Source organism: Physella acuta, unplaced genomic scaffold (assembly GCF_028476545.2).
Source record: "Physella acuta isolate Inbredline_101_S28 unplaced genomic scaffold, ASM2847654v3 ptg000017l, whole genome shotgun sequence".
Lineage (NCBI taxonomy): Eukaryota > Metazoa > Mollusca > Gastropoda > Physidae > Physella > Physella acuta.
The window spans coordinates 548,702-575,000 of record NW_026731537.1 but is presented as its reverse complement, the minus strand read 5'-3'; the positions used below and the strand labels follow the sequence as shown (position 1 = coordinate 575,000).

Below are 26,299 nucleotides of genomic sequence, written 5' to 3'. Positions count from 1 at the left end.
ACCTAGACAAAGTCACACAAGATCTTCAGACCTAGACAAAGTCACACAAGATCCTCAGACCTAGACAACGTCACACAAGATCCTCAGACCTAGACAAAGACACAAGATCTTTAGACCTAGACAAAGTCACACAAGATCTTCAAAGTCACACAAGATCCTCAGACCTAGACAAAGTCACACAAGATCTTCAAAGTCACACAAGATCTTCAAAGTCACACAAGATCCTCAAACCTAGACAAAGTCACACAAGATCCTCAGACCTAGACAAAGTCACACAAGATCCTCAGACCTAGACAAAGTCACACAAGATCTTCAAAGTCACACAAGATCTTCAGACCTAGACAAAGTCACACAAGATTTTCAAAGTCACACAAGATCCTCAGACCTAGACAAAGTCACACAAGATGCTCAGACCTAGACAAAGTCACACAAGATCTTTAGACCTAGACAAAGTCACACAAGATCTTCAGACCTAGACAAAGTCACACAAGATCCTCAGACCTAGACAAAGTCACACAAGATCCTCAGACCTAGACAACGTCACACAAGATCTTCAAAGTCACACAAGATCTTCAAAGTCATACAAGATCCTCAGACCTAGACAAAGTCACACAAGATCTTCAGACCTAGACAAAGTCACACAACATCTTTAGACCTAGACAAAGTCACACAAGATCTTCAAAGTCACACAAGATCCTCAGACCTAGACAAAGTCACACAAGATCTTCAGACCTAGACAAAGTCACACAAGATCCTCAGACCTAAACAAAGTCACACAAGATCCTAAGACCTAGACAAAGTCACACAAGATCCTCAGACCTAGACAAAGTCATACAAGATCTTCAGACCTAGACAAAGTCACACAACATCTTTAGACCTAGACAAAGTCACACAAGATCCTCAGACCTAGACAAAGTCACACAAGATCTTCAAAGTCACACAAGATCTTCAGACCTAGACAAAGTCACACAAGATTTTCAAAGTCACACAAGATCCTCAGACCTAGACAAAGTCACACAAGATCCTCAGACCTAGACAAAGTCACACAAGATCCTCAGACCTAGACAAAGTCACACAAGATCCTCAGACCTAGACAAAGTCACACAAGATCTTCAAAGTCACACAAGATCTTCAGACCTAGACAAAGTCACACAAGATTTTCAAAGTCACACAAGATCCTCAGACCTAGACAAAGTCACACAAGATCCTCAGACCTAGACAAAGTCACACAAGATCTTTAGACCTAGACAAAGTCACACAAGATCTTCAGACCTAGACAAAGTCACACAAGATCCTCAGACCTAGACAAAGTCACACAAGATCCTCAGACCTAGACAAAGTCACACAAGATCCTCAGACCTAGACAACGTCACACAAGATCTTCAAAGTCACACAAGATCTTCAAAGTCATACAAGATCCTCAGACCTAGACAAAGTCACACAAGATCTTCAGACCTAGACAAAGTCACACAACATCTTTAGACCTAGACAAAGTCACACAAGATCTTCAAAGTCACACAAGATCCTCAGACCTAGACAAAGTCACACAAGATCTTCAGACCTAGACAAAGTCACACAAGATCCTCAGTCCTAAACAAAGTCACACAAGATCCTAAGACCTAGACAAAGTCACACAAGATCCTCAGACCTAGACAAAGTCATACAAGATCTTCAGACCTAGACAAAGTCACACAACATCTTTAGACCTAGACAAAGTCACACAAGATCCTCAGACCTAGACAAAGTCACACAAGATCTTCAGACCTAGACAAAGTCACACAACATCTTTAGACCTAGACAAAGTCACACAAGATCCTCAGACCTAGACAAAGTCACACAAGATCTTCAAAGTCACACAAGATCCTCAGACCTAGACAAAGTCACACAAGATCTTCAAAGTCACACAAGATCTTCAAAGTCACACAAGATCTTCAGACCTAGACAAAGTCACACAAGATCTTCAGACCTAGACAAAGTCACACAAGATCCTCAGACCTAGACAAAGTCACACAAGATCCTCAGACCTAGACAAAGTCACACAAGATCCTCAGACCTAGACAAAGTCACATAAGATCCTTAGACCTAGACAAAGTCACACAAGATCCTCAGACCTAGACAAAGTCACACAAGATCTTCAGACCTAGACAAAGTCACACAAGATCTTCAGACCTAGACAAAGTCACACAAGATCTTCAAAGTCACACAAGATCTTCAGACCTAGACAAAGTCACACAAGATCCTCAGACCTAAACAAAGTCACACAAGATCCTCAGACCTAGACAAAGTCACACAAGATCCTCAGACCTAGACAAAGTCACACAAGATCTTCAAAGTCACACAAGATCTTCAAAGTCACACAAGATCTTCAGACCTAGACAAAGTCACACAAGATCTTCAGACCTAAACAAAGTCACACAAGATCCTCAGACCTAGACAAAGTCACACAAGATCTTCAAAGTCACACAAGATCTTCAAAGTCACACAAGATCTTCAGACCTAGACAAAGTCACACAAGATCTTCAGACCTAAACAAAGTCACACAAGATCCTAAGACCTAGACAAAGTCACGCAAGATCTTCAAAGTCACACAAGATCCTAAGACCTAGACAAAGTCACACAAGATCCTCAGACCTAGACAAAGTCACACAAGATCTTCAAAGTCACACAAGATCCTAAGACCTAGACAAAGTCACACAAGATCCTCAGACCTAGACAAAGTCACACAAGATCCTCAGACCTAGACAAAGTCACACAAGATCCTCAGACCTAGACAAAGTCACACAAGATCCTCAGACCTAGACAAAGTCACACAAGATCTTCAGACCTAGACAAAGTCACACAAGATCCTCAGACCTAGACAAAGTCGCACAAGATCCTCAGACCTAGACAAAGTCACACAAGATCCTCAGACCTAGACAAAGTCACACAAGATCCTCAGACCTAGACAAAGTCACACAAGATCTTCAAAGTCACACAAGATCTTCAAAGTCACAAAAGATCCTCAGACCTAGACAAAGTCACACAAGATCCTCAAACCTAGACAAAGTCACACAAGATCTTCAAAGTCACACAAGATCTTCAAAGTCACACAAGATCCTCAGACCTAGACAAAGTCACACAAGATCCTCAGACCTAGACAAAGTCACACAAGATCTTTAGACCTAGACAAAGTCACACAAGATCTTCAAAGTCACACAAGATCTTCAAAGTCACACAAGATCTTCAGACCTAGACAAAGTCACACAAGATCTTCAGACCTAGACAAAGTCACACAAGATCCTCAGACCTAGACAAAGTCACACAAGATCTTTAGACCTAGACAAAGTCACACAAGATCTTCAGACCTAGACAAAGTCACACAAGATCTTCAAAGTCACACAAGATCCTCAGACCTAGACAAAGTCACACAAGATCCTCAGACCTAGACAAAGTCACACAAGATCCTCAAACCTAGACAAAGTCACACAAGATCTTTAGATCTAGACAAAGTCACACAAGATCCTCAGACCTAGACAAAGTCACACAAGATCCTCAGACCTAGACAAAGTCACACAAGATCTTTAGACCTAGACAAAGTCACACAAGATCTTCAGACCTAGACAAAGTCACACAAGATCCTCAGACCTAGACAAAGTCACACAAGATCCTCAGACCTAGACAAAGTCACACAAGATCCTCAGACCTAGACAACGTCACACAAGATCTTCAAAGTCACACAAGATCTTCAAAGTCATACAAGATCCTCAGACCTAGACAAAGTCACACAAGATCTTCAGACCTAGACAAAGTCACACAACATCTTTAGACCTAGACAAAGTCACACAAGATCTTCAAAGTCACACAAGATCTTCAGACCTAGACAAAGTCACACAAGATTTTCAAAGTCACACAAGATCCTCAGACCTAGACAAAGTCACACAAGATCCTCAGACCTAGACAAAGTCACACAAGATCTTTAGACCTAGACAAAGTCACACAAGATCTTCAGACCTAGACAAAGTCACACAAGATCCTCAGACCTAGACAAAGTCACACAAGATCCTCAGACCTAGACAACGTCACACAAGATCTTCAAAGTCACACAAGATCTTCAAAGTCACACCAGATCCTCAGACCTAGACAAAGTCACACAAGATCTTCAGACCTAGACAAAGTCACACAACATCTTTAGACCTAGACAAAGTCACACAAGATCTTCAAAGTCACACAAGATCCTCAGACCTAGACAAAGTCACACAAGATCTTCAAAGTCACACAAGATCTTCAGACCTAGACAAAGTCACACAAGATCCTCAGACCTAATCAAAGTCACACAAGATCCTAAGACCTAGACAAAGTCACACAAGATCCTCAGACCTAGACAAAGTCATACAAGATCTTCAGACCTAGACAAAGTCACACAACATCTTTAGACCTAGACAAAGTCACACAAGATCCTCAGACCTAGACAAAGTCACACAAGATCTTCAGACCTAGACAAAGTCACACAAGATCCTCAGACCTAGACAAAGTCACACAAGATCTTCAAAGTCACACAAGATCCTCAGACCTAGACAAAGTCACACAAGATCTTCAAAGTCACACAAGATCTTCAGACCTAGACAAAGTCACACAAGATCCTCAGACCTAGACAAAGTCACACAAGATCCTCAGACCTAGACAAAGTCACACAAGATCCTTAGACCTAGACAAAGTCACACAAGATCCTCAGACCTAGACAAAGTCACACAAGATCTTCAGACCTAGACAAAGTCACACAAGATCTTCAGACCTAGACAAAGTCACACAAGATCTTCAAAGTCACACAAGATCCTCAGACCTAGACAAAGTCACACAAGATCTTCAAAGTCACACAAGATCTTCAAAGTCACACAAGATCTTCAGACCTAGACAAAGTCACACAAGATCTTCAGACCTAGACAAAGTCACACAAGATCCTCAGACCTAGACAAAGTCACACAAGATCTTCAAAGTCACACAAGATCCTCAGACCTAGACAAAGTCACACAAGATCCTCAAACCTAGACAAAGTCACACAAGATCTTTAGACCTAGACAAAGTCACACAAGATCCTTAGACCTAGACAAAGTCACACAAGATCCTCAGACCTAGACAAAGTCACACAAGATCTTCAGACCTAGACAAAGTCACACAAGATCTTCAGACATAGACAAAGTCACATAAGAAGCTACAATACTTCTGACATGACTTATGACATGACTTATGACATAACTTACGACATAACTTATGACATGACTTATGACATGACTTATGACATGACTTATGACATGACTTATGACACGACTTATGACATGACTTATGACATGACTTATGACATGACTTATGACATGACTTATGACATGACTTATGACATGACTTATGACATGACTTATGACATGACTTATGACATGACTTATGACATGATTTATGACATGACTTATGGCATGACTTATGACTTACCCAGTTTCTTGGCCTCTGCCACCAAAGTCCTAAAGTCATGTATGTCACCAAAAATGGGGTCGACATCTTTTTGATCGCTGATGTCGTAACCAAAATCTTTCTGGGGTGACTTGTAAAATGGACTGATCCAAAGGGTCTCCACCCCCACGTACTTGAAGTAAGGCAGCTGGGAGATGATGCCTGGGGGGGGGGGGTAATAAGCTTGATTAGATTTTTTAAATTACTGGTTTTTTAGTCTAACCTTTACTGTGACCTGTCATACTTTAAAGATCACCTGTCTTAGATTGAAGGTTGATTATCTTACCGTTAAGTTTGCCTCCCTTACCTTGAAAGTCACCTGTCTTACCTTGAAGGTCACCTGTCTTACCTTGAAGGTCATCTGTCTTACCTTGAGAGTCACATGTCTTACCTTGAGAGTCACATGTCTTACCTTGAAGGTCACCTGTCTTACCTTTACTTTCTTACCTTGAAGGTCACTTGTCTTACCTTGAAGGTCACCTGTCTTACCTTGAAGGTCACCTGTCTTACCTTGAAGGTCACCTGTCTTACCTTTACTTTCTTACCTTGAAGGTCACTTGTCTTACCTTGAAGGTCACCTTTCTTACCTTGAAGGTCGCCGACGCCGTCACCGTCGGAGTCCTTGAATGACCTGGGGTAGATCTGGTAGATGACCGTCTGCTTCCACCACTCCATGGGGGGTGGGGTCGGGTCGGGGTCGTCCACGAGGAACCCATGACCCGAGCTGGTGAAGACAGCGAGGAAGACGAGCATCAGCCTCATCATGGCGTGGTGTGTGTAGACCCGTGTGTAGACCCGTGTAGACCCGTGTGTTGGTGCCGAGTGACTTGGAATCTGAGCGGACAGAGTTCTGGTCTAGTAGTATCAGCAGTTAAAACCCTGTAGCCGTTCTTTAGTTGACTTCAAGATAAGCTTTCTTAAATAGTTTTCTGAAGAAAAAAAAAAGGTGCCAGTATTTCACTTGGTCCATCTCCTAACATCACGTGACTAGTCAGCATGACACAGCAGGTTAGTGAGTTCAATCGAACCAAGGCAGAAAAAAAATCTTTCAATCACTTTCATCCCATCAATGACATAGCAATTTCTTTAAGTTTTGGAAATATTTTTAAAAATCATTTCATTAAATTAAACGTAAATAATATGTACCATATGAAAACCTTTGTAATCTAATTGTTTAGTTAAAGATAAGAAAATAGGAGTTGAAGAAATCATGACGCAGCATGACTCACCTAACCAATCGTTTGTCGTTGTGGTGTGTCCTAGTGTCAGTGGTTCTTCCAGGCACCTCTTCGGGTGGGGGGGGGGGGGGGGGGGGGGGGGGGGAATGGGGGGAGGGGGCGGCTTGGAGAACCCCCCCCCCCCTGAACAAAGTCTACCGCCCCCCCCCCCATCGAATTGGATATTTATATAGAAAAATATATAATTTTACCACTGTCCGTCCACCCCTCTTCCGCCATAAAATTTAGTCCGCCCTACTCCCGAAAATATTAAGTGCCCCCCCCCCCCCGGAGAAAAGTCTGGAAGAAACACTGCCTAGTGTCCCAGCGGCGTGTCCTAGTTATTACCTATGAGTGAAAACCCGACCAGTAATCTCTAAAAGACATTTGCCTGCCCCATCAAAGTGGTCGACATTTGGGCAACCAACCGTGACCATACATTCAGCGTGAACTACAGCTCAACTTATTGGGCGATCGCATCTAGCTTGTTATCTCCCCTCCTTGTTGAATATAGGAATCTGTCGAGTAATTAATTTTGTTAATTCCGAGTTATTTCGAGTTCGTTTAATTCATTTTTAATTTCAAATTAAACATCATGTTAAATTAAAATATAGACTTGTATTGTCATCGAAGTGGAACGTAACTGGAAAGTTTGAACGAAGTAGGTCAAGATTGAGTTCCAAGATTCGCCACAAATCCACAGTAAAACAAACAAATAAACAAATTGACATTACTAACAAAAAAGATCTTGCAATAAAAACAGAGGTCTTGACTCTAGAATAGTATGGGAGGTAATACAAGAAAATGTACCAACCTCGAAGACAAACACAATTACGTCCCCTGTTTAATTTCGAGAATTCAAAATTTTAATAAATCTCCACCTTTTACAACACGCTGAGTAGGAAAAACATGGTTTTCAATTTCGTCTGTATTTCTGTGTGTCTGTATGTCTGTATGTGTGTTTGTATATTTGTATGTTTAGTGTTGCTATATGCAAAAAAAAAAAAATTACAACAAATAACCCACTGCTTAGCCTATTAACTCACAATAATTTTATTTCTTTTCTATCTACCTATCATTTAATATACACACTCACTCTCTCTCTCTCTCTCTCTCTCTCACACACACACACACACACACAATCACTCACACACATACACAATCACTCACACACACACACACACGTGCGCACGCACGCACTCACGCACGCACCCCCTGTATCTAAAACATCTACGGTCACGTGATCGACAGTCGCTCACCTGATACGCTTCGATAGGTCCTGATCTAGCCCTGTCTTGTTGTCTTCCTACATCTAAACCTGCCCCCCCCCCCCACACTTTTATCTGCCCTCATTTAACCCTGTCCTGTTGTCTGCCCTCATCTAAACCTGCCCCCCCCCCCCCTCCACACACACTTTAATCTGCCCTCATCTAACCTGCCCTAACTAACCTTTGTCTTCCCATACCAGCCAATAAAATATCGGACCCAATTAGCGACCAGGTCACAGGTCACTGCAGGTCAAATACCAGGCGTTGGATTTCTTTTACAAATATCCCGTCCAAGTGAAATTTGAAATAAAAATTCTGTTCATTTTCAGTCACTTCTTTCAAGAGCGTTAAATCAAGAATGTCTAAAAATGTAAAATATATAACTGGTTACGTCCCTTTGACCATAAATTTATGGTCACTGTGCCTTAACACAAGTTACGACTTGACGGTGTCGATAAGATTTTACTAGAGAATCTGCTAGCGTTAGTGGTCAGTTCTGGCCAGTGGTAGTGGTCACCATTGGTCTATGGTAGTGTTAGTGGTCAGTACTGGTCAGTACGCCACTCAAATGTACGCCATCCCACCCAATGTACGCCACCCCACCCAATGTACGCCACCCCAGAATAGACACCCCACACTAGACACCCCACACTAGACACCACACTAGACACCACACTAGACACCCCACACTAGACACCCCACACTAGACACCCCACACTAGACACCACACTAGACACCCCACACTAGACACCCCACACTAGACACCCCACACTAGACACCCCACACTAGACACCACACTAGACACCCCACACTAGACACCCCACACTAGACACCCCACACTAGACACCACACCAGACACCCCACACTAGACACCACACCAGACTCCCCACACTAGACACCCCCCACACCATACACCCCACACTAGACACCCGACACTAGACACCCCACAATAGACGCTCCACACTAGATCACCTGTGATTATAGACCGATTAAAACATATTGACCCTTACCACTGATCCGGCTAAATGGCTAATTAAACGATCCTGTCATTAGAACACCCTTACTATTGATCCATTTAACCGGCTAATTAATCCACCCGTCAACTGTACTTAGAGAGCCCTTGAGATTCACCTATCCCAGCTCTCTCCGCGGCCCGTCCCCCCGATCTTGTCCCCTATGTCCCCACAGTTCACACGCTACAAGGCGGGGTCCTGACCCCTGCGTGTCAACAACCCATGCGACTGTATTAGCCCGGGTCGGCGCGGGTCGATCCGTTTTTTGTTGTCGTCTGATTAAAGCAGCGATCCCAGTCGATAAGTGGCCGGCCGTGCAAGACTGGTCTATCTCCAGACGGGGAAAGTAAATTAGATTTGAAATTTATTGAAATTGTTCACAGTGTACCGTACACACGCTAAAAGTTGACCGTTAAAAATGTCTGAATATATTACATTTTATCTTAAAGTCCCCCCCCCCTCAAATATCGCATATTGCAGGATGTAGGAAGCTACACAACATTAACATAATTTAATTTAGTAATGACATAAATCTGTTCTAATTGTTTTTATTTCGTTAAATTTAGAAGCGGGGTGGGGTGAAAAAACTATTGGAAACTAAAATCAAGTGTAACTGCTGAATGAAGGCGGGGGTGGGGGTGTGTGGGAGAGGGGGGGGGTAATGGTGAATTGGTTTCTAACAAGAAATTGTGCACCAAGGCAGCTTAAGTTACGCCCCTGGTTGCGTGTGTCTTGTCCCCCGGGGATAGCATTGATCCAGCTAGGGGGGGGGGGTTGGTTTAAAGACTTTCGGTTAAAAGACACTTCTCTGTTGAGCGGCGTAGTTGCTGATTTGAAAAAAAGTAGTCCCGGACTCTACCAATGAAAGTACCAATACAGTGAGGGTGACAACTACACCCCCACCCTCATCCCACCCCCTTAATGTACACAACCGCCCCCTCTCCCAGCCATATTCAACTCCTGTTCACCCCCACCCCACCCCACACATGTAAGAACTTACTTGTTAAACAATAAAGTGTGATCATTGTTGGAAATGTGGAAAATCTGACGCGATCTAAGGTAAATCAAACCCAGATCAAACTGATTTTTCTCCCAGCTATTGTAGGACGTCAAATTGATATGTGTTTCTAGCTATTGTAGGACGTCAAATTAATGTGTTTCTAGCTAATATAGGACGTCAAATAGATGTTTTTCTAGCTAATGTAGGACGTCAAATTGATGTGTTTCTAGCTAATGTAGGACGTCAAACTGATATGTGTTTTTAGCTAATGTAGGACGTCAAATTGATCTGTTTCTAGCTAATGTAGGACGTCAAATTGATATGTGTTTCTAGCTAATGTAGGACGTCAAATTAATGTGTTTCTGGCTAATGTAGGACGTCAAATTAAATGTTTCTAGCTAATGTAGGACGTCAAATAGATATGTTTCTAGCTAATGTAGGACGTCAAATTGATATGTATTTTTAGCTAATGTAGGACGTCAAATTAATGTGTTTCTAGCTATTGTAGGACGTCAAATAGATGTTTTTCTAGCTAATGTAGGACGTCAAATTAATGTGTTTCTAGCTAATGTAGGACGTCAAATAGATGTTTTTCTAGCTAATGTAGGACGTCAAATTGATGTGTTTCTAGCTAATGTAGGACGTAAAATTGATATGTGTTTTTAGCTAATGTAGGACGTCAAACTGATATGTGTTTTTAGCTAATGTAGGACGTCAAATTGATCTGTTTCTAGCTAATGTAGGACGTCAAATTGATGTGTGTTTCTAGCTAATGTTGGACGTCAAATTGATGTGTTTCTAGCTAACGTTAAATGTCAAATAAATGTGTTTCTAGCTAATGAAGGACGTCAAATTGATATGTGTTTTTAGCTAATGTAGGACGTCAAACTGATATGTGTTTTAGCTAATGTAGGACGTAAAATTGATATGTGTTTTTAGCTAATGTAGGACGTCAAACTGATATGTGTTTTTAGCTAATGTAGGACGTAAAATTGATATGTGTTTCTAGCTAATGTAGGACGTCAAACTGATATGTGTTTTTAGCTAATGTAGGACGTCAAACTGATATGTGTTTTTAGCTAATGTAGGACGTCAAGTTGATATGTATTTTTAGCTAATGTAGGACGTCAAATTAATGTGTTTCTAGCTATTGTAGGACGTCAAATAGATGTTTTTCTAGCTAATGTAGGACGTCAAATTAATGTGTTTCTAGCTAATGTAGGACGTCAAATAGATGTTTTTCTAGCTAATGTAGGACGTCAAATTGATGTGTTTCTAGCTAATGTAGGACGTAAAATTGATATGTGTTTTTAGCTAATGTAGGACGTCAAACTGATATGTGTTTTTAGCTAATGTAGGACGTCAAATTGATCTGTTTCTAGCTAATGTAGGACGTCAAATTGATGTGTGTTTCTAGCTAATGTTGGACGTCAAATTGATGTGTTTCTAGCTAACGTTAAATGTCAAATAAATGTGTTTCTAGCTAATGAAGGACGTCAAATTGATATGTGTTTTTAGCTAATGTAGGACGTCAAACTGATATGTGTTTTAGCTAATGTAGGACGTAAAATTGATATGTGTTTTTAGCTAATGTAGGACGTCAAACTGATATGTGTTTTTAGCTAATGTAGGACGTCAAATTGATCTGTTTCTAGCTAATGTAGGACGTCAAATTGATGTGTGTTTCTAGCTAATGTTGGACGTCAAATTGATGTGTTTCTAGCTAACGTTAAATGTCAAATAAATGTGTTTCTAGCTAATGAAGGACGTCAAATTGATATGTGTTTTTAGCTAATGTAGGACGTCAAACTGATATGTGTTTTAGCTAATGTAGGACGTAAAATTGATATGTGTTTTTAGCTAATGTAGGACGTCAAACTGATATGTGTTTTTAGCTAATGTAGGACGTAAAATTGATATGTGTTTCTAGCTAATGTAGGACGTCAAACTGATATGTGTTTTTAGCTAATGTAGGACGTCAAACTGATATGTGTTTTTAGCTAATGTAGGACGTCAAATTGATATGTGTTTCTAGCTAATGTAGGACGTCAAATTGATATGTTTCTAGCTAATATCGGACGTCAAATTAATGTGTTTCTAGCTAATGTTGGACGTCAAATTGATGTGTTTCTAGCTAACGTTAAATGTCAAATAAATGTGTTTCTAGCTAATGAAGGACGTCAAATTGATATGTGTTTTAGCTAATGTAGGAAGTCAAATTTATATGTGTTTCTAGCTAATGTAGGACGTCAAATAAATGTATTTCTAGCTAATGTAGGACGTCAAATAAATGTATTTCTAGCTAATGTAGGACGTCAAATAAATGTATTTCTAGCTAATGTAGGACGTCAAATTGATTGTGTTTCCGACCTTTGACGCGCGTTAGGCTTAGCTGAAACTGAATTTGTTTTTTATGTGAAAACGCAGCAGACTTGAGATCACATCAAAGACGTCACGCGTCTTGATCAGGGCAGACGTCATGACGTCACTAAAACAATTTCTGATTTATTCTCCTGGCGAAGGGACTTTAAAGTGAATCATGATTTATTGCTCAATAGTGGAGCACTCAAACGTTTATACGGTTGGATAAGAACATTTGTCAAATTTATAGTTAGCAGGGAAGTGGAGAGTGTACATAAACCAGGTGTACATGCGTGTGTACGAGACTCGGAGTGTACATAAACCAGGTGTACATGCGTGTGTACGAGACTCGTGTACACAAAATGTCCGACAACTGATTGGTGTAGGCACCCGAGGGACAGGATTTAAAGAACATTTCATCCCCTCAGCTGTTCCTGGATCAATGGAACTTTCTAGATTTATTTTGTTTATTTTATCTGCCAGTTACCTTGCCAACACCACAGGTGAGAGAGTTGCTTTATTTTAATTTGAATGACATTTGTAATATTAGAAGCAGCTGGTGTCTAGTAGTATACACAGTAGCCTGTAGGCTACTTCTTTTCTAGGCTAAGTCAGGTGTCGTCGTGACTTAAGTCAGGTGCCATGGCTCAAGTCAGGTGCCATGACTTAAAAGTCATGTAGCGACCATGACATGGCTGGACTACGAGCTCCAGAATTCAGGGCCAATGAACTTACTCTGTATCTCTCATTATTTATTGCTAATTAGTAATTATTCCTCTAGATGGAGCTAGTTGCAGCTTTCCTGCTGATCTGAGGGGGGCGTGGATGTCCTCAAAGAAAGGTGACGTCACGTTTACATCGACGTCATTGAGCGGTTACCACCCGTGTCGTTACCCAAATCTCTGTCCTGACGTCACCAGCAACTGGACATGCGTGGACAACATCGGAGCCAAGTACCTGCTCAGGTGAGTTCATTGACCTTTATCTGCTCAAGTGAGTTCATTGACCTTTATCTGCTCAGGTGAGTTCATTGACCTTTATCTGCTCAAGTGAGTTCATTGACCTTTATCTGCTCAAGTGAGTTCATTGACCTTTATCTGCTCAAGTGAGTTCATTGACCTTTTTCTGATCAAGTGAGTTCATTGACCTTTATCTGCTCAAGTGAGTTCATTGACCTTTATCTGCTCAAGTGAGTTCATTGACCTTTATCTGCTCAGGTGAGTTCACTGACCTTTATCTGCTCAGGTGAGTTCATTGACCTTTACACGTATCCTCAATGTATCTGCTCAAGGTCATTGAGCCAATACATTTAATTCTATTTGAAACAGCCTCGCAAGCAATTTTTTCAATAATACGCAAATTATAAAACGTGAGTGATCTCCCCTTAACTCTCTCGTATATTAAAATGTTTTAATAGAAAAGAATGGCGTAGAAAATGAACGCAAACAATGTGTGTATAATAGTGCAAAAAATAGAAATGGAAATTTATGTAGGAAACATTACTAATTTTTAAAAAGTTAAACATCTACGGAATTCAAATTTTATATCAGAGTGAACATCGAGATTGACATCAGTGAATTTTTTTTAAATCGATCCGGGGGGAGCGATATTCTTTGAGAAATCGGAAATAGCGTAAAGTATTACTTCCGGTTACCGGAAATCGCTCAAAAGTTGATACTGTAACACTGTAATACTTTCGTCCAACTAACTTAAACGGTAGTTGATTGGTTTTTTGAGAAAAATAAGTAGAGTAGGTACCAGTTCCCATGATTGAAAATCGCTCAAAAGTTAACAGGAAATTACAAATTTGATATTATACTTATATATTAGATTTCGTACACACTGACAGAGTCACTGACAGACGGACAAAATTGCGAAACCAAGTTTTTCCGTTCCGGAAGGAAGTAAAAGGTCAAAGTTGATCAAAATCTCTGGTTCGATTTTTTGCACGATTACAATGGATCATTTCTGTTTCATACATGATAATGTATGGAGGCGTAAAAAGGCGAAAACTCTCAACGTATCTGTTAATTGTTGAGTACGATTTCACAACTTCCTCTAAACTCTGTGTACGTGAAAGTACAAAGTGAGCTAACCAAACAGTGGGTACACAAAGTGGACTCGTCATAGATTGCCATTGTAACTGACGTGTCCTTACATTTCCAGGAGCGGCACCATACAGGGGGTGGGGACCACCGGCCACGCCTTCACCTGTCTCTACCTGTACCGCATCAGCAGCACCAAGTACCTCGCGTACCAGGGACCTAAAGGTAGGTCATTTACCCTTCAGCGACCTAAAGGTAGGTCATTTACCATTCAGCGACCTAAAATTAGATCAGTTTCCATTATGGAACCTAAAGGGAGGGTTTTTTTTTTTACCATAGAGTGGCATAAAGGTAGGTCTATAGGTCATCCAGCCTCCATAGGTCATCCAGTCTCCAGAGAGGTCAAGCAGGTCACAGTGTCATGTTGTATCACGTGACATCTCGCAAGCAATTATTACGTCACACGAGTGGAGTCAAAAGATGTGACCTGATTATTGAGTCTATATTTAACCTGTGCACGGTCCGTGCACTCACTAATTAACATGTGCACGGTACGTGTGCTCACTAATTAGCATGTGCATTTTATGTACTAATTAATTTGTGCATGTCGCATGTACTCACGAACTGACCCGATGACCACATTTCCAGCCGAACGTGGAGCCCCATATTTTGATTACGTCATACTGCGCCAGTCCACACAAGCAGACTTGAACATCACCCAAGTGTGCAACCTGGCAGACAACCCGCCAGCCCGACACAACCTGTTCGTCAAGAATGGTGAGTCCGTCTGTTAACGTATGAATACATCTCATCTAGGTTGGCTAATTATTGTCTAATTATGTTAATCAGATTGATTAAAGGACCAGGTGTGTTCCACAGACTCGTTGATTACGTCAGAGACCACGTGTCCGACTGACCTACTTGGCGACTACACGAGTGAGTGTAACGGTACGGTGCGTGTGTGTGGCGACCGGAAGCAGGTCGAGGTCAATAACTGTAACAACGACATCCTATACACAGGTAATTCATCAGACAAAAACTAAATTTAAAAAACAAAAACAAAGTCAGGTGACCAGAAGACTCGCCCTGCCCCCCCCCCCCACGCACCCTCTGACCACATCTTCAGGCCGATGGTCTCCCCAGCGTGACTCGAACCCCGTCCCACGAGTTGTCAGACCTGTTTCTACCTTTCAGGGAACGCCACTCTGTCGTGTCTCTACAGCCTGGCAGAAGGGGACACAACCTACGTCACACTGGTCAACAGAAATCTGGAGAGTGACGGCACTTTGCCCCACAAGTTTGTCTGTCTGGTAAGTTTACATCAGTGTCTGTCTGTCTGTTCAGTTTCTGAGGCTGTCGTCATGTTATGTATCTCCTCTCAGAATGTCCTGAATGTCCTGTTTAATAGTTCTAGTGCCCCCCCCCCCCCCTCATTGTGTTGCAGGCGATGATCCTGAACGGCAGCACCATCCTGGTGAGACAGAACTACAGCGAGTGTTATGGTCTGGCCACGCCCACTTCCGTCACAGCTGACTTCATCCTGACGCCATACAGTAAGTTTGTCTAGTGACGTCATCCTGACGCCATACAGTAAGTTTGTCTAGTGACGTCAACGTGACGTCATCAACGTGGTGTTGTAACGTTGCGACCCACTTATTAACTGGACTCACATCACCTTAACATCGGTGTATCAGGAGAACCTTTTAAACCCCACATTACCTCAACTAATTAGGTAGACATCATCTAAACTAATTAGACACCATCTCAATCAACTTATTCATCATTTACACGTATATGTTTTAAAGCTTAATTAATTATTTTTTTATCAATTTGTTTTCCAGATCTCTGCCGTAAGTACGCTTTATTCATCTAAACTGGTTATTCTAGAACAATCATAATGTTGATTGTTCTATCAAAACAAAACGTTGATTGTTTTAGTAAGTGACGAGTAACGCCATCTTTAACGATTTTATCAAATTTTTCAAAGTAGATTCTTAAGCCGTGACGTCAACCTTTCTATAACAGATTTCAAAGTTTGTTAAATACTGTCACTTTCACGTCTACATGTCATTCAAAACGTCTACATGTCATTCAAAATCTCCCATGACATTTGACCTGACATTTCAGCGATCGGCTGCACATTTGCCGCCTTTTTGGTGGGCAACTGGTCGAGCAGCAGGAAGGGCGAGCTGGTGGTGACCAACGCGACGATTGAAGGGTTCGAACCCTACAGTGACGCCTGCAGGTCGGACACCTGCGACAACCTGCCGACCACCTTCGAGTGTTACCTGCGGGATGGTGATCAATACTTGATCAGGTGATTGCTTCATACCTCTCTCTCTATCTCTTCATACCTCTCTCTATCTCTTCACACCTCTCTCTATCTCTTCATACCTCTCTCTATCTCTTCATACCTCTCTCTCTATCTCTTCATACCTCTCTCTATCTCTTCATACCTCTCTCTATCTCTCTATACCTCTCTATCTCTTCATACCTCTCTCTCTATCTCTTCATACCTCTCTCTATCTCTTCATACTTCTCTCTATCTCTTCATACCTCTCTCTATCTCTTCATACCTCTCTCTATCTCTCTATACCTCTCTCTCTTCATACCTCTCTCTCTATCTGTTCATACCTCTCTATCTCTTCATACCTCTCTGTCTATCTCTTCATACCTCTCTCTATCTCGTCATACCTCTCTCTATCTCTTCATACCTCTCTCTATCTCTTCATATCTCTCTCTATCTCTTCATACCTCTCTCTATCTCTTCATACCTCTCTCATTCTCTCTATACCTCTCTCTCTCTTCATACCTCTCTCTCTATCTGTTCATACCTCTCTATCTCTTCATACCTCTCTGTCTATCTCTTCATACCTCTCTCTATCTCTTCATACCTCTCTCTATCTCTTCATACCTCTCTGTCTATCTCTTCATACCTCTCTCTATCTCATCATACCTCTCTCTATCTCTTCATACCTCTCTCTATCTCTTCATACCTCTCTCTCTATCTCTTCATACCTCTCTCTATCTCTTCATACCTCTCTCTATCTCTTCATACCTCTCTCTATCTCTTCATACCTCTCTCTATCTCTCTATACCTCTCTATCTCTTCATACCTCTCTCTCTATCTCTTCATACCTCTCTCTATCTCTTCATACTTCTCTCTATCTCTTCATACCTCTCTCTATCTCTTCATACCTCTCTCTATCTCTCTATACCTCTCTCTCTTCATACCTCTCTCTCTATCTGTTCATACCTCTCTATCTCTTCATACCTCTCTGTCTATCTCTTCATACCTCTCTCTATCTCGTCATACCTCTCTCTATCTCTTCATACCTCTCTCTATCTCTTCATATCTCTCTCTATCTCTTCATACCTCTCTCTATCTCTTCATACCTCTCTCATTCTCTCTATACCTCTCTCTCTCTTCATACCTCTCTCTCTATCTGTTCATACCTCTCTATCTCTTCATACCTCTCTGTCTATCTCTTCATACCTCTCTCTATCTCTTCATACCTCTCTCTATCTCTTCATACCTCTCTGTCTATCTCTTCATACCTCTCTCTATCTCATCATACCTCTCTCTATCTCTTCATACCTCTCTCTATCTCTTCATACTTCTCTCTATCTCTTCATACCTCTCTCTATCTCTTCATACCTCTCTCTATCCCTCTATACCTCTCTCTCTTCATACCTCTCTCTCTATCTGTTCATACCTCTCTATCTCTTCATACCTCTCTGTCTATCTCTTCATACCTCTCTCTATCTCGTCATACCTCTCTCTATCTCTTCATACCTCTCTCTATCTCTTCATACCTCTCTCTATCTCTTCATACCTCTCTCTATCTCTTCATACTTCTCTCTATCTCTTCATGCCTCTCTCTATCTCTTCATACCTCTCTCTATCTCTCTATACCTCTCTCTCTTCATACCTCTCTCTCTATCTGTTCATACCTCTCTATCTCTTCATACCCTCTGTCTATCTCTTCATACCTCTCTCTATCTCTTCATACCTCTCTCTATCTCTTCATACCTCTCTCTATCTCTTCATACCTCTCTCTATCTCTTCATATCTCTCCATATCTCTCTATACCTCTCTATCTCTCTCTATATACATACATCTATATCTCTGCATCTCTCTTTCTTGATAAATATCTCTCTCTGTCTCTGTCTCTGTCTCTCTCTCTCTCTCTCTCTCTCTCTCTCTATATATATATATATATATATATATATATATATATATACATATAGCACTTACTTCCCTTTGATAAATTAGGAAAACACAATTACTTGCCTTTATAAAACATTGGATTAGTGGAAAAGAATTTACTTTTTATTACTTTGTTTTGGTGTTGGGAAAAAAATAATTACACAATTAGCGGGGATTGATCAAGTGCAAATGTTGTAGGTATTTTACGGATAAGCTTGGAGTATTATAATTGTTCATTAGGTTTGGTTTGGCACCTACGTTCGTTTAAGTGAGTGCAAAAGACTATAAATAAATTGGGTACTATAGTTGTTTATTAAGCTGAAACAGGCGATTCTGCCCCGGGCTAGACTGTGAGCACTTTGCGTTTATGTTCGCGTTTGTGTTTTCTTTATGTTTAGGTTGGGTTTGCGTTAGTGGTTGCGTTTTGATTTGGTTCGTTTTTGTTCTTTCTTTTTTCGTTTTCGTTTGTGTTTTTTTCTTTGGGTTTGTGTTTGTGTTTGTGGTAGATTTTGCGTTTGGATTTGGATTGTTTTCGTTTTACTTTTTCGTTTGTTTTTTTCTTTGTATTCGTATTGGTGTTTGTGGTTGTGGTTGGGTTTGTTGTTAGGTTTTTGCTTTCGTTTGCTTTTTTGTTTGTTTTTTCTTTGTGTTTGTATTGGTCTTTGTGGTTGTGGTTGGGTTTGTTGTTAGGCTTTTGTTTTCGTTTGTATTTGTATTTGTAATTGTGTTAGCGTTATGTTTGCGTTTTGTTGTTTTGGTTTTGGTTGGTTGTGGTTTGGGTGGGCAGTGCCGGGTTTATGATGATTAATAAACAAACAGGTAATGGTCTTTAACAGAAAGGTTTTTCACAGAAGCCAGAGCAGGGCCCGGCCGGGACGGCTAGTATATATATATATATGTATATATATATATATATATATATATATATATATATATATATATATATATATATATATATATATATATATATATATATATATATATATATATCTGCCTCTTTAATTGGTCAACAGATCACGCATGGCGGTAACACGTGATATTACTGGTGTCTAAAAATAGATTAATGTTTACAAACAATTCACAGCTGTCAGAGTGGACAAAAAATAAAAATAAACATTTACAGTTCACACCCCCCTCCCACACACCAAGTGTTGAATAATGTAAACACAACTGTAATGACCGCTATTTGAATTGTTCTCCTCCCCCCCCCCCCCCCCACAGATCAGCTCACACATTAATTGGGTCAAGTTACGTCAGGATTTACGCTTGTGTTCACGTGACTTCAGTGGCGACCAATAAGATCATCTACTATCAGGTCATGCAGGGTAAGCCCCGCCCATTTCAATTGGGTTGTCATATAATTAAGGAAGATTGTCGTGTAATTCAGTAAGATTGTCATGAAATTAAGTAAGATTGTCATGTAAAACTTATTTCTCTTGAGAGAATCCCAACAACCCAAACAATCCAAAAAAAACAAAGAAAAAAAAACAATCCAAACGAACAATCCAAACAATATACGGTAGACAATCATTGCTACAATCTTCCCCCCCCCCTTCCACAGAGAAAGACCCGACCCTCCAGGATTACGTCACAACTCTCAACGCTGCCGTGTCAGTTGATTACGTCACTGACATCTGCACGGCGCCACTGCCGTACGACGCGGCACTACACAGCGTGCTCATCAGATCAGGTGTGTCAATGTGTGTTTTAGGTCAGATGAGTTGTGTTGCTGTGTTATAGGTCAGTTGCTGTGAGGGTCAACACACGTTTTAGGCCAAAACCTATTGGAGATAGGACTAACATGGACATTTTGTCCTCGCGTAGGACTAACTAAGACATTTTGCCCTCATGTAGGACTAACTACGACATTTCCTCCGACAGGTCACCTGACCGAGGCCGCGGTCAACTGCCCAGGTGTGTTTGAGGCCATGTACAACACATCCAACCCACAGTGCGACTACACACTGACCACATGTTTTCACAAGACGGTCATCAAACTCTCTAACACAGCGTGTCAAACTAGACCTTTTTATTCGGGTAGGTCAGTCCTAGGTCACCTAGTAGGTCAGTCATAGGTCACCTGGTAGGTCAGTCATAGGTCACCTGGTAGGTCAGTCATAGGTCACCTGGTAGGTCAGTCATAGGTCAATCGGTTGGTACTTAGGTCACCTGGTAGGTCTGTCATAGGTCACCTGGTAGGTCAGTCATAGGTCACCTGGTAGGTCTGTCATAGGTCAATCGGTTGGTACTTAGGTCACCTGGTAGGTCTGTCATAGGTCACCTGGTAGGTCTGTCATAGGTCACCTGGTAGATCCATATTAGGTCACCTGGCAGGTCTGTCATAGGTCACCTGGTAGGTCAGTCATATGTCACCTGTTAGGTCTGACCTCGCCAAAATTTCTGTAACACAAAGTGTTCCCCAGCTGGCGGTGCCATGACCTGCATCTACAACGTCACTTCCGGGTCACGTAACTACCTGACCCTCCTCAACAACGATGACGTCACAGACAACAACGTCACCTACCAGTTTGTCTGTCTGGTAAGTTCCGGTTTTATTATCTCAACAGCTAATTCTCTCTAATCAAATTATAGTGTTAGCTAATGATCTCTAATCTAATTATATTATTAGTTAATGGTCTCTAACAATATTACATTATTAGCTACTGATCTGGAATCTATTTTATTTTTAGTTAATGATCTCTAATCTAATTACATTATTAGCTAATGATCTCCGGTGTCTGTCATTTAAATTAATGACAGCTCTAGAAATTTTTATTTAGATAATTTAATTAGCCAGAGAAAAGTGTACGTCATATAGTGTCTTTTGTACCTCATATATTGTTTTTTGTACATCATACCGTGTCTTTGTCTCCTCCCCCACCCACAGGCCTACGAGGTGTCTGGTCAAACTCTGCGCTTCACCGAGTCACCCAGAGGATGTGACGTCAACCAATCAGCTGATGGGGTCTCGGGGTTCACCTACATCCACATAGGTGAGCTCTTAGGGGTCATCAAATGTAGGGGTCATGACTTAAAGGGGTCGACAGATGTGGGGAGGGAATATGTACAAAAAGTTCCTAGAAATTAGACTTTAAAAAGTTGTATGGTTAGCTAATTGTTTCATCTAATTACAGATTTTTAATTTTTTTCTCCAGGTTCTTGTCGTAAGTAAAGTCTATTTCTCTAAAGTCTATTTGTGTGTAAAGTCTATTTTTGTGTAAAGTCCATTTGTGTAAAGTCCATTTGTGTGTAAAGTCCATTTGTGTAAAGTCCATTTCTGTGTAAAGTCTATTTTTGTGTAGTCTATTTTTGTGTAAAGTCTATTTGTGTAAAGTCTATTTGTGTAAAGTCTATTTGTGTGTAAAGTCTATTTTTGTGTAGTCTATTTGTGTGTAAAGTCTATTTTTGTGTAAAGTCCATTTGTGTAAAGTCCATTTGTGTGTAAAGTCCATTTGTGTAAAGTCCATTTCTGTGTAAAGTCTATTTTTGTGTAGTCTATTTTTGTGTAAAGTCTATTTGTGTAAAGTCTATTTGTGTAAAGTCTATTTGTGTGTAAAGTCTATTTTTGTGTAGTCTATTTTTGTGTAAAGTCTATTTACGTGTAATTTATAACTTGGCCATTAGAGATACAAGCGTGTGTGTGTGTGTGGGGGGGGGGGGGGGGGTTATTTAAAGTAGTCCTTGTATGTTGTTACTGTTTCGTCACTGTGTCGTCACCGTGACGTCACACTTTGTACATTCTCCCAGCCTGACAGTTCAACACACGTGTGCTAATTACTTGTCGTGACGTGTAGATTGGCTTGAGTAATTGACATGTTGTGAATTTCATGACATTAACGGCTAATGAACTTTTGCAGCTGTGGATGAAATTAATTGGGTCATCATCGTGTCAGTGATTGCCGCTGTCGTCGTGTTGGTCATCATACTGTGTCTGCTCTGGTACTGTCTGCGGGGTAGACGGTGTCTTCGGCGGCTGAGGAAGGCGAGGGATGATGAGGAGAGAATTGCCGGCAGGGGAGGGGACGATGGTGACGATCGGAGAGAGGGAGGAGGTGGGAGGGATGAGGAACAATTAAAGGGAGGGTGGAGGGAGTTGGTTGGGAAGGGAGGGGCGGGGTACATGGACATTTTCACCACGTCTGTAGACAAGGCCCCAGAAATTCGACTTTTGAAAAGGTCCAAGTTTAAATTTACGCATGAGCAGCCGAAACCGGAAGTGGGAGAGGGGGAGAATGACGTCACAGATGAGATCGACAGGAGACAGGATGTTGACAACGAAAGAGATGAAGGTGACGATGAAATGAAGGAGACTGATGGTGTCGTGAGAGGAAGTGCTACAGCTACTGTAAGTTTTTTTTTGGTTGGGGTAACTTAAGACGGCGTTCAGTGTTTCTTCCAGACTTTTTTCTCCGGGGGGGGGGGGCACTTGAAATCTTCGGGGGGGGGGGGCGGTAAACTTTCTTCGGGGGGGCGGACACTGTTAAAAGTATATATTTTCTATATAAATTATATAAATTTCATTTCGTTCGGGGGGGCGGTAAAAAATTTTCGGGGGGGCTTTGCCCCCCCCCCCCGAAGAGATGTCTGGAAGAAACTCTGACGGCGTTAGAACTTAAATCTAGAACATAGATCTAGTACATATAATTAGAACATAGATCTAGAACATAGATTTAGAACATAGAGTTGTACATAGAAAATCTAGATCTAGATCATAGATCCAGCACTGGTATATTTAGCCACTCTAGTTTAGTTCAAGCGAGAGGCTATGTTGGACTTCCTGTCTAGACAGATCTATGTTCTATGTTCTATGTTCTAGATCTATGTATCAGATCCAAAATATTTCAGGTTAAAAGAAAGAAGGGGAGGCGACGAAAACGTCATCAATCTGGTGGAAGGTCTAAGACTGAGGTGAGTCTTGTGGTAGGTTTACAGGTGAGTCGTGTTAGGTTTAGATCTACAATTGCCTGATGAACTACACTTGTCAACTGCTAGTGCTGCCTACTTGATCCATTGATAGATTCTTACGTCACCACCTTTGGATTTTTTGTTTACAAATGTCAAGGTCGACGGCAGCGACAGCAGCCATGACGTCACAGACGACAGTTCCGGTTCCGGTGAATCGACCGGTGAGTCGACCGGTGGGACGACCGGTGGGACGACCGGCCGAGGGTCTGACGAGGGCTTTCAAACAGACAGCAGTGGCACCACTGGGTCCGGCTCGGGTTCCAGGACAAGATCTCACCTGGGCTCTGGAACTGACCAGGACTCAGACACCAACAGCGATGACAGCGAGGTGAGTACTTGTTTGTGTCCAGCAGTGATAGACGGTACTCTTGATATTTTTCTTAGCGCATATATTCCATTGAATCCAAACTTGTAGTCAAATTTTGGCGTATTTTAAATGGGGCGAAATATTTTTCTGTGCAGGCAACTGATTTACTTTCACTACTGTCTTACATCGAGTTACTGCCCCTGCTGTCTTACATCGAGTTACTGCCCCTGCTGTCTTACATCGAGTTACTGTCCCTGCTGTCTTACATCGAGTTACTGCCCCTGCTCTTACATCGAGTTACTGCCCCTGCTGTCTTACATCGAGTTACTGCCCCTGCTGTCTTACATCGAGTTACTGTCCCTGCTGTCTTACATCGAGTTACTGTCCCTGCTGTCTTACATCGAGTTACTGCCCCTGCTGTCTTACATCGAGTTACTGCCCTTGCTGTCTTACATCGAGTTACTGCCCTTGCTGTCTTACATCGAGTTACTGCCCCTGCTGTCTTACATCGAGTTACTGCCCCTGCTGTCTTACATCGAGTTACTGGCCCTGCTGTCTTACATCGAGTTACTGCCCCTGCTGTCTTACATCGAGTTACTGGCCCTGCTGTCTTACATCGAGTTACTGCCCCTGCTGTCTTACATAGAGTTACTGCCCTTATGGGCTAACATCGAGTTACTGCCCCTGCTGTCTTACATCGAGTTACTGTCCCTGCTGTCTTACAGCGAGTTACTGCCCCTGCTGTCTTACATCGAGTTATTGCCCCTGCTGTCTTACATCGAGTTACTGTCCTTACAACCAACCCATGCGTTTCACTTTGATTTTCTCCCCGCATACAAACACCCCGTATTCTATTGGAACTGGGGCGGCCTTTTGAAATTATGTAAATCATGGCCCGACCCCACTGCCCGTGTATATCGTGATCTTACCCCAGGGTCAGTCCCATCAATAGATCGAACAGGGGGAGCGGTAGTAGAATCACTGGCTGGGGTCGTGTTAGGGATCGTGGCTGGGGTCGTGGCTGGGATCGCGCCTGTTAGCCGACTTTGTGCACATTGTCTCCCTACAGTTAGAGAAGTTGTTTGACGCCGTTAGCCATTCAATACTTAAATGTTTGGGGGGTGGGGATAGGGGGGGGGGGGTAAGTTGTTTCAGGAGACACTGTTGTCAGTCGTTCAAAACATTTTTATGTTACCACGTGTGTGGGGTTTGTGTGTGGGGTATGTGTGTGGGGTTTGTGTGTGGGGTGTGTGGGGGTTGTGTGTGGGGCTAGACCTCGTAAGATCTTGTAACAGTCAGTGGTCGTTCAGGACTCAGACTGTGTATGTGACTATATCTGGATGGTTTTTGTTAAACTAACCTAGAGGTTTAACCAGTGGTTAAACCAGGCTAGAGGTTTAGCCTGTCAAACGTCAGACATGTGGTAGTGCGCGGATTTAGCCGGAAAACAGGTGGGTTTTAAGCTTAACCTCAGACCTCAAATGTTTATTTGAAGGTTGAAGTTAAGTGTGAATTGTTTGCTCCGCAATGATATTAATTAAATCTTTTCCTAAATAAACGTCAAGTTTATATCATCTTTATGTAATGAAGCTAAAAAGACGCACGATAGATATAATCTTTTTATAATTTTGCCAAGTGCCACACAGAAAGTGATGAGATTTTTATAATTTTGCCAAGTGCTACACAGAAAGTGATGAGATTTTTATAATTTTCATTTCACTGATATTTTGGACACTTTGCAACGGCAACATCTCACTGATATTTTGGACACTTTGAAATCAATCAATTTAACTTTTGACGTAAAAAATCAGCAACCTGAAGAAAATAATGGCCTTTATCGCCTGCAGTATTGGAATTTGGATTTGATGAATTAAAATCTTAATCTTGTAGGACGCCAGACATTCACTGTTCATTTCACTTGGGAGCATTCGTATGCTAATGTGTCGCAATCAATATGCTATCGTCACGACACACTACGACACATTAAGACACACACTGTGTTGCTGGGGGCTTGGTGGCAAGTCTGTTGAAAATTTGCCAGATAAAATATGTTACCTTTGGGACATTTTAATTCCGTGTTGTCATGTAATCAGTAGGTAGGCCAAGATGGATAACGTGTAGTGGATAATCGATTGTAAGTAGCATTGAATGGATGCCATGAACCTTATACTTGATGTGTCATTTGTCATTCAGTTGGATATCATGGGGAGTAAATGACATACTGACGTTTTAAGTAGAATGATAATTATGACGTCATGAAACTGTGTTGTTTTGTCGAATGACGTCATTTCCGTATTTCTGACAGAGACGCGCTAAGATGATCATCGCTAGCCACTACCAGGCCAGGCTAGCTAAATCTTGGGAGCAGAGGGTCAACGACCCAACCTTAGTGCAGGTAAATATAGGGGTCAATGACCCCCACCTTAGTGTAGGTA

The 26,299-nt window shown here is 41.6% G+C and overlaps 2 protein-coding genes across 3 annotated transcripts in view; one reads left to right on the top strand and one right to left on the bottom strand.

Annotated features, from left to right (window-relative positions):
• LOC131937151 (putative maltase) overlaps window positions 1-6,382 on the bottom strand; it is a 17,046-nt gene extending 10,664 nt beyond the window's left edge. Inside the window, exons 1-2 of one of the 2 annotated variants that reach the window (XM_059294361.1) lie at window positions 6,066-6,382; window positions 5,461-5,640 (exon numbers count right to left, since the gene is read on the bottom strand). In XM_059294361.1, coding sequence (XP_059150344.1) covers window positions 5,461-5,640; window positions 6,066-6,243 — 358 coding nt within the window. In that variant the 5' untranslated portion in view covers window positions 6,244-6,382. The remainder of the gene's footprint in view (window positions 1-5,460; window positions 5,641-6,065) is intronic. The other variant, XM_059294352.1, reaches the window with a different exon arrangement.
• Window positions 6,383-9,966: 3,584 nt separating this feature from the next.
• LOC131938666 (uncharacterized) overlaps window positions 9,967-26,299 on the top strand; it is a 30,151-nt gene continuing 13,818 nt past the window's right edge. Inside the window, exons 1-19 of the mRNA XM_059296794.1 lie at window positions 9,967-10,035; window positions 12,404-12,840; window positions 13,119-13,302; window positions 14,504-14,607; window positions 15,031-15,159; window positions 15,262-15,402; window positions 15,577-15,692; window positions 15,827-15,935; window positions 16,510-16,699; window positions 19,814-19,917; window positions 20,154-20,282; window positions 20,474-20,629; window positions 21,016-21,131; window positions 21,480-21,585; window positions 21,748-21,756; window positions 22,450-22,937; window positions 23,438-23,500; window positions 23,655-23,885; window positions 26,170-26,259. Of these exons, the coding sequence (XP_059152777.1) occupies window positions 12,627-12,840; window positions 13,119-13,302; window positions 14,504-14,607; window positions 15,031-15,159; window positions 15,262-15,402; window positions 15,577-15,692; window positions 15,827-15,935; window positions 16,510-16,699; window positions 19,814-19,917; window positions 20,154-20,282; window positions 20,474-20,629; window positions 21,016-21,131; window positions 21,480-21,585; window positions 21,748-21,756; window positions 22,450-22,937; window positions 23,438-23,500; window positions 23,655-23,885; window positions 26,170-26,259 (2,679 nt within the window). The 5' untranslated portion in view covers window positions 9,967-10,035; window positions 12,404-12,626. The remainder of the gene's footprint in view (window positions 10,036-12,403; window positions 12,841-13,118; window positions 13,303-14,503; window positions 14,608-15,030; window positions 15,160-15,261; window positions 15,403-15,576; window positions 15,693-15,826; window positions 15,936-16,509; window positions 16,700-19,813; window positions 19,918-20,153; window positions 20,283-20,473; window positions 20,630-21,015; window positions 21,132-21,479; window positions 21,586-21,747; window positions 21,757-22,449; window positions 22,938-23,437; window positions 23,501-23,654; window positions 23,886-26,169; window positions 26,260-26,299) is intronic.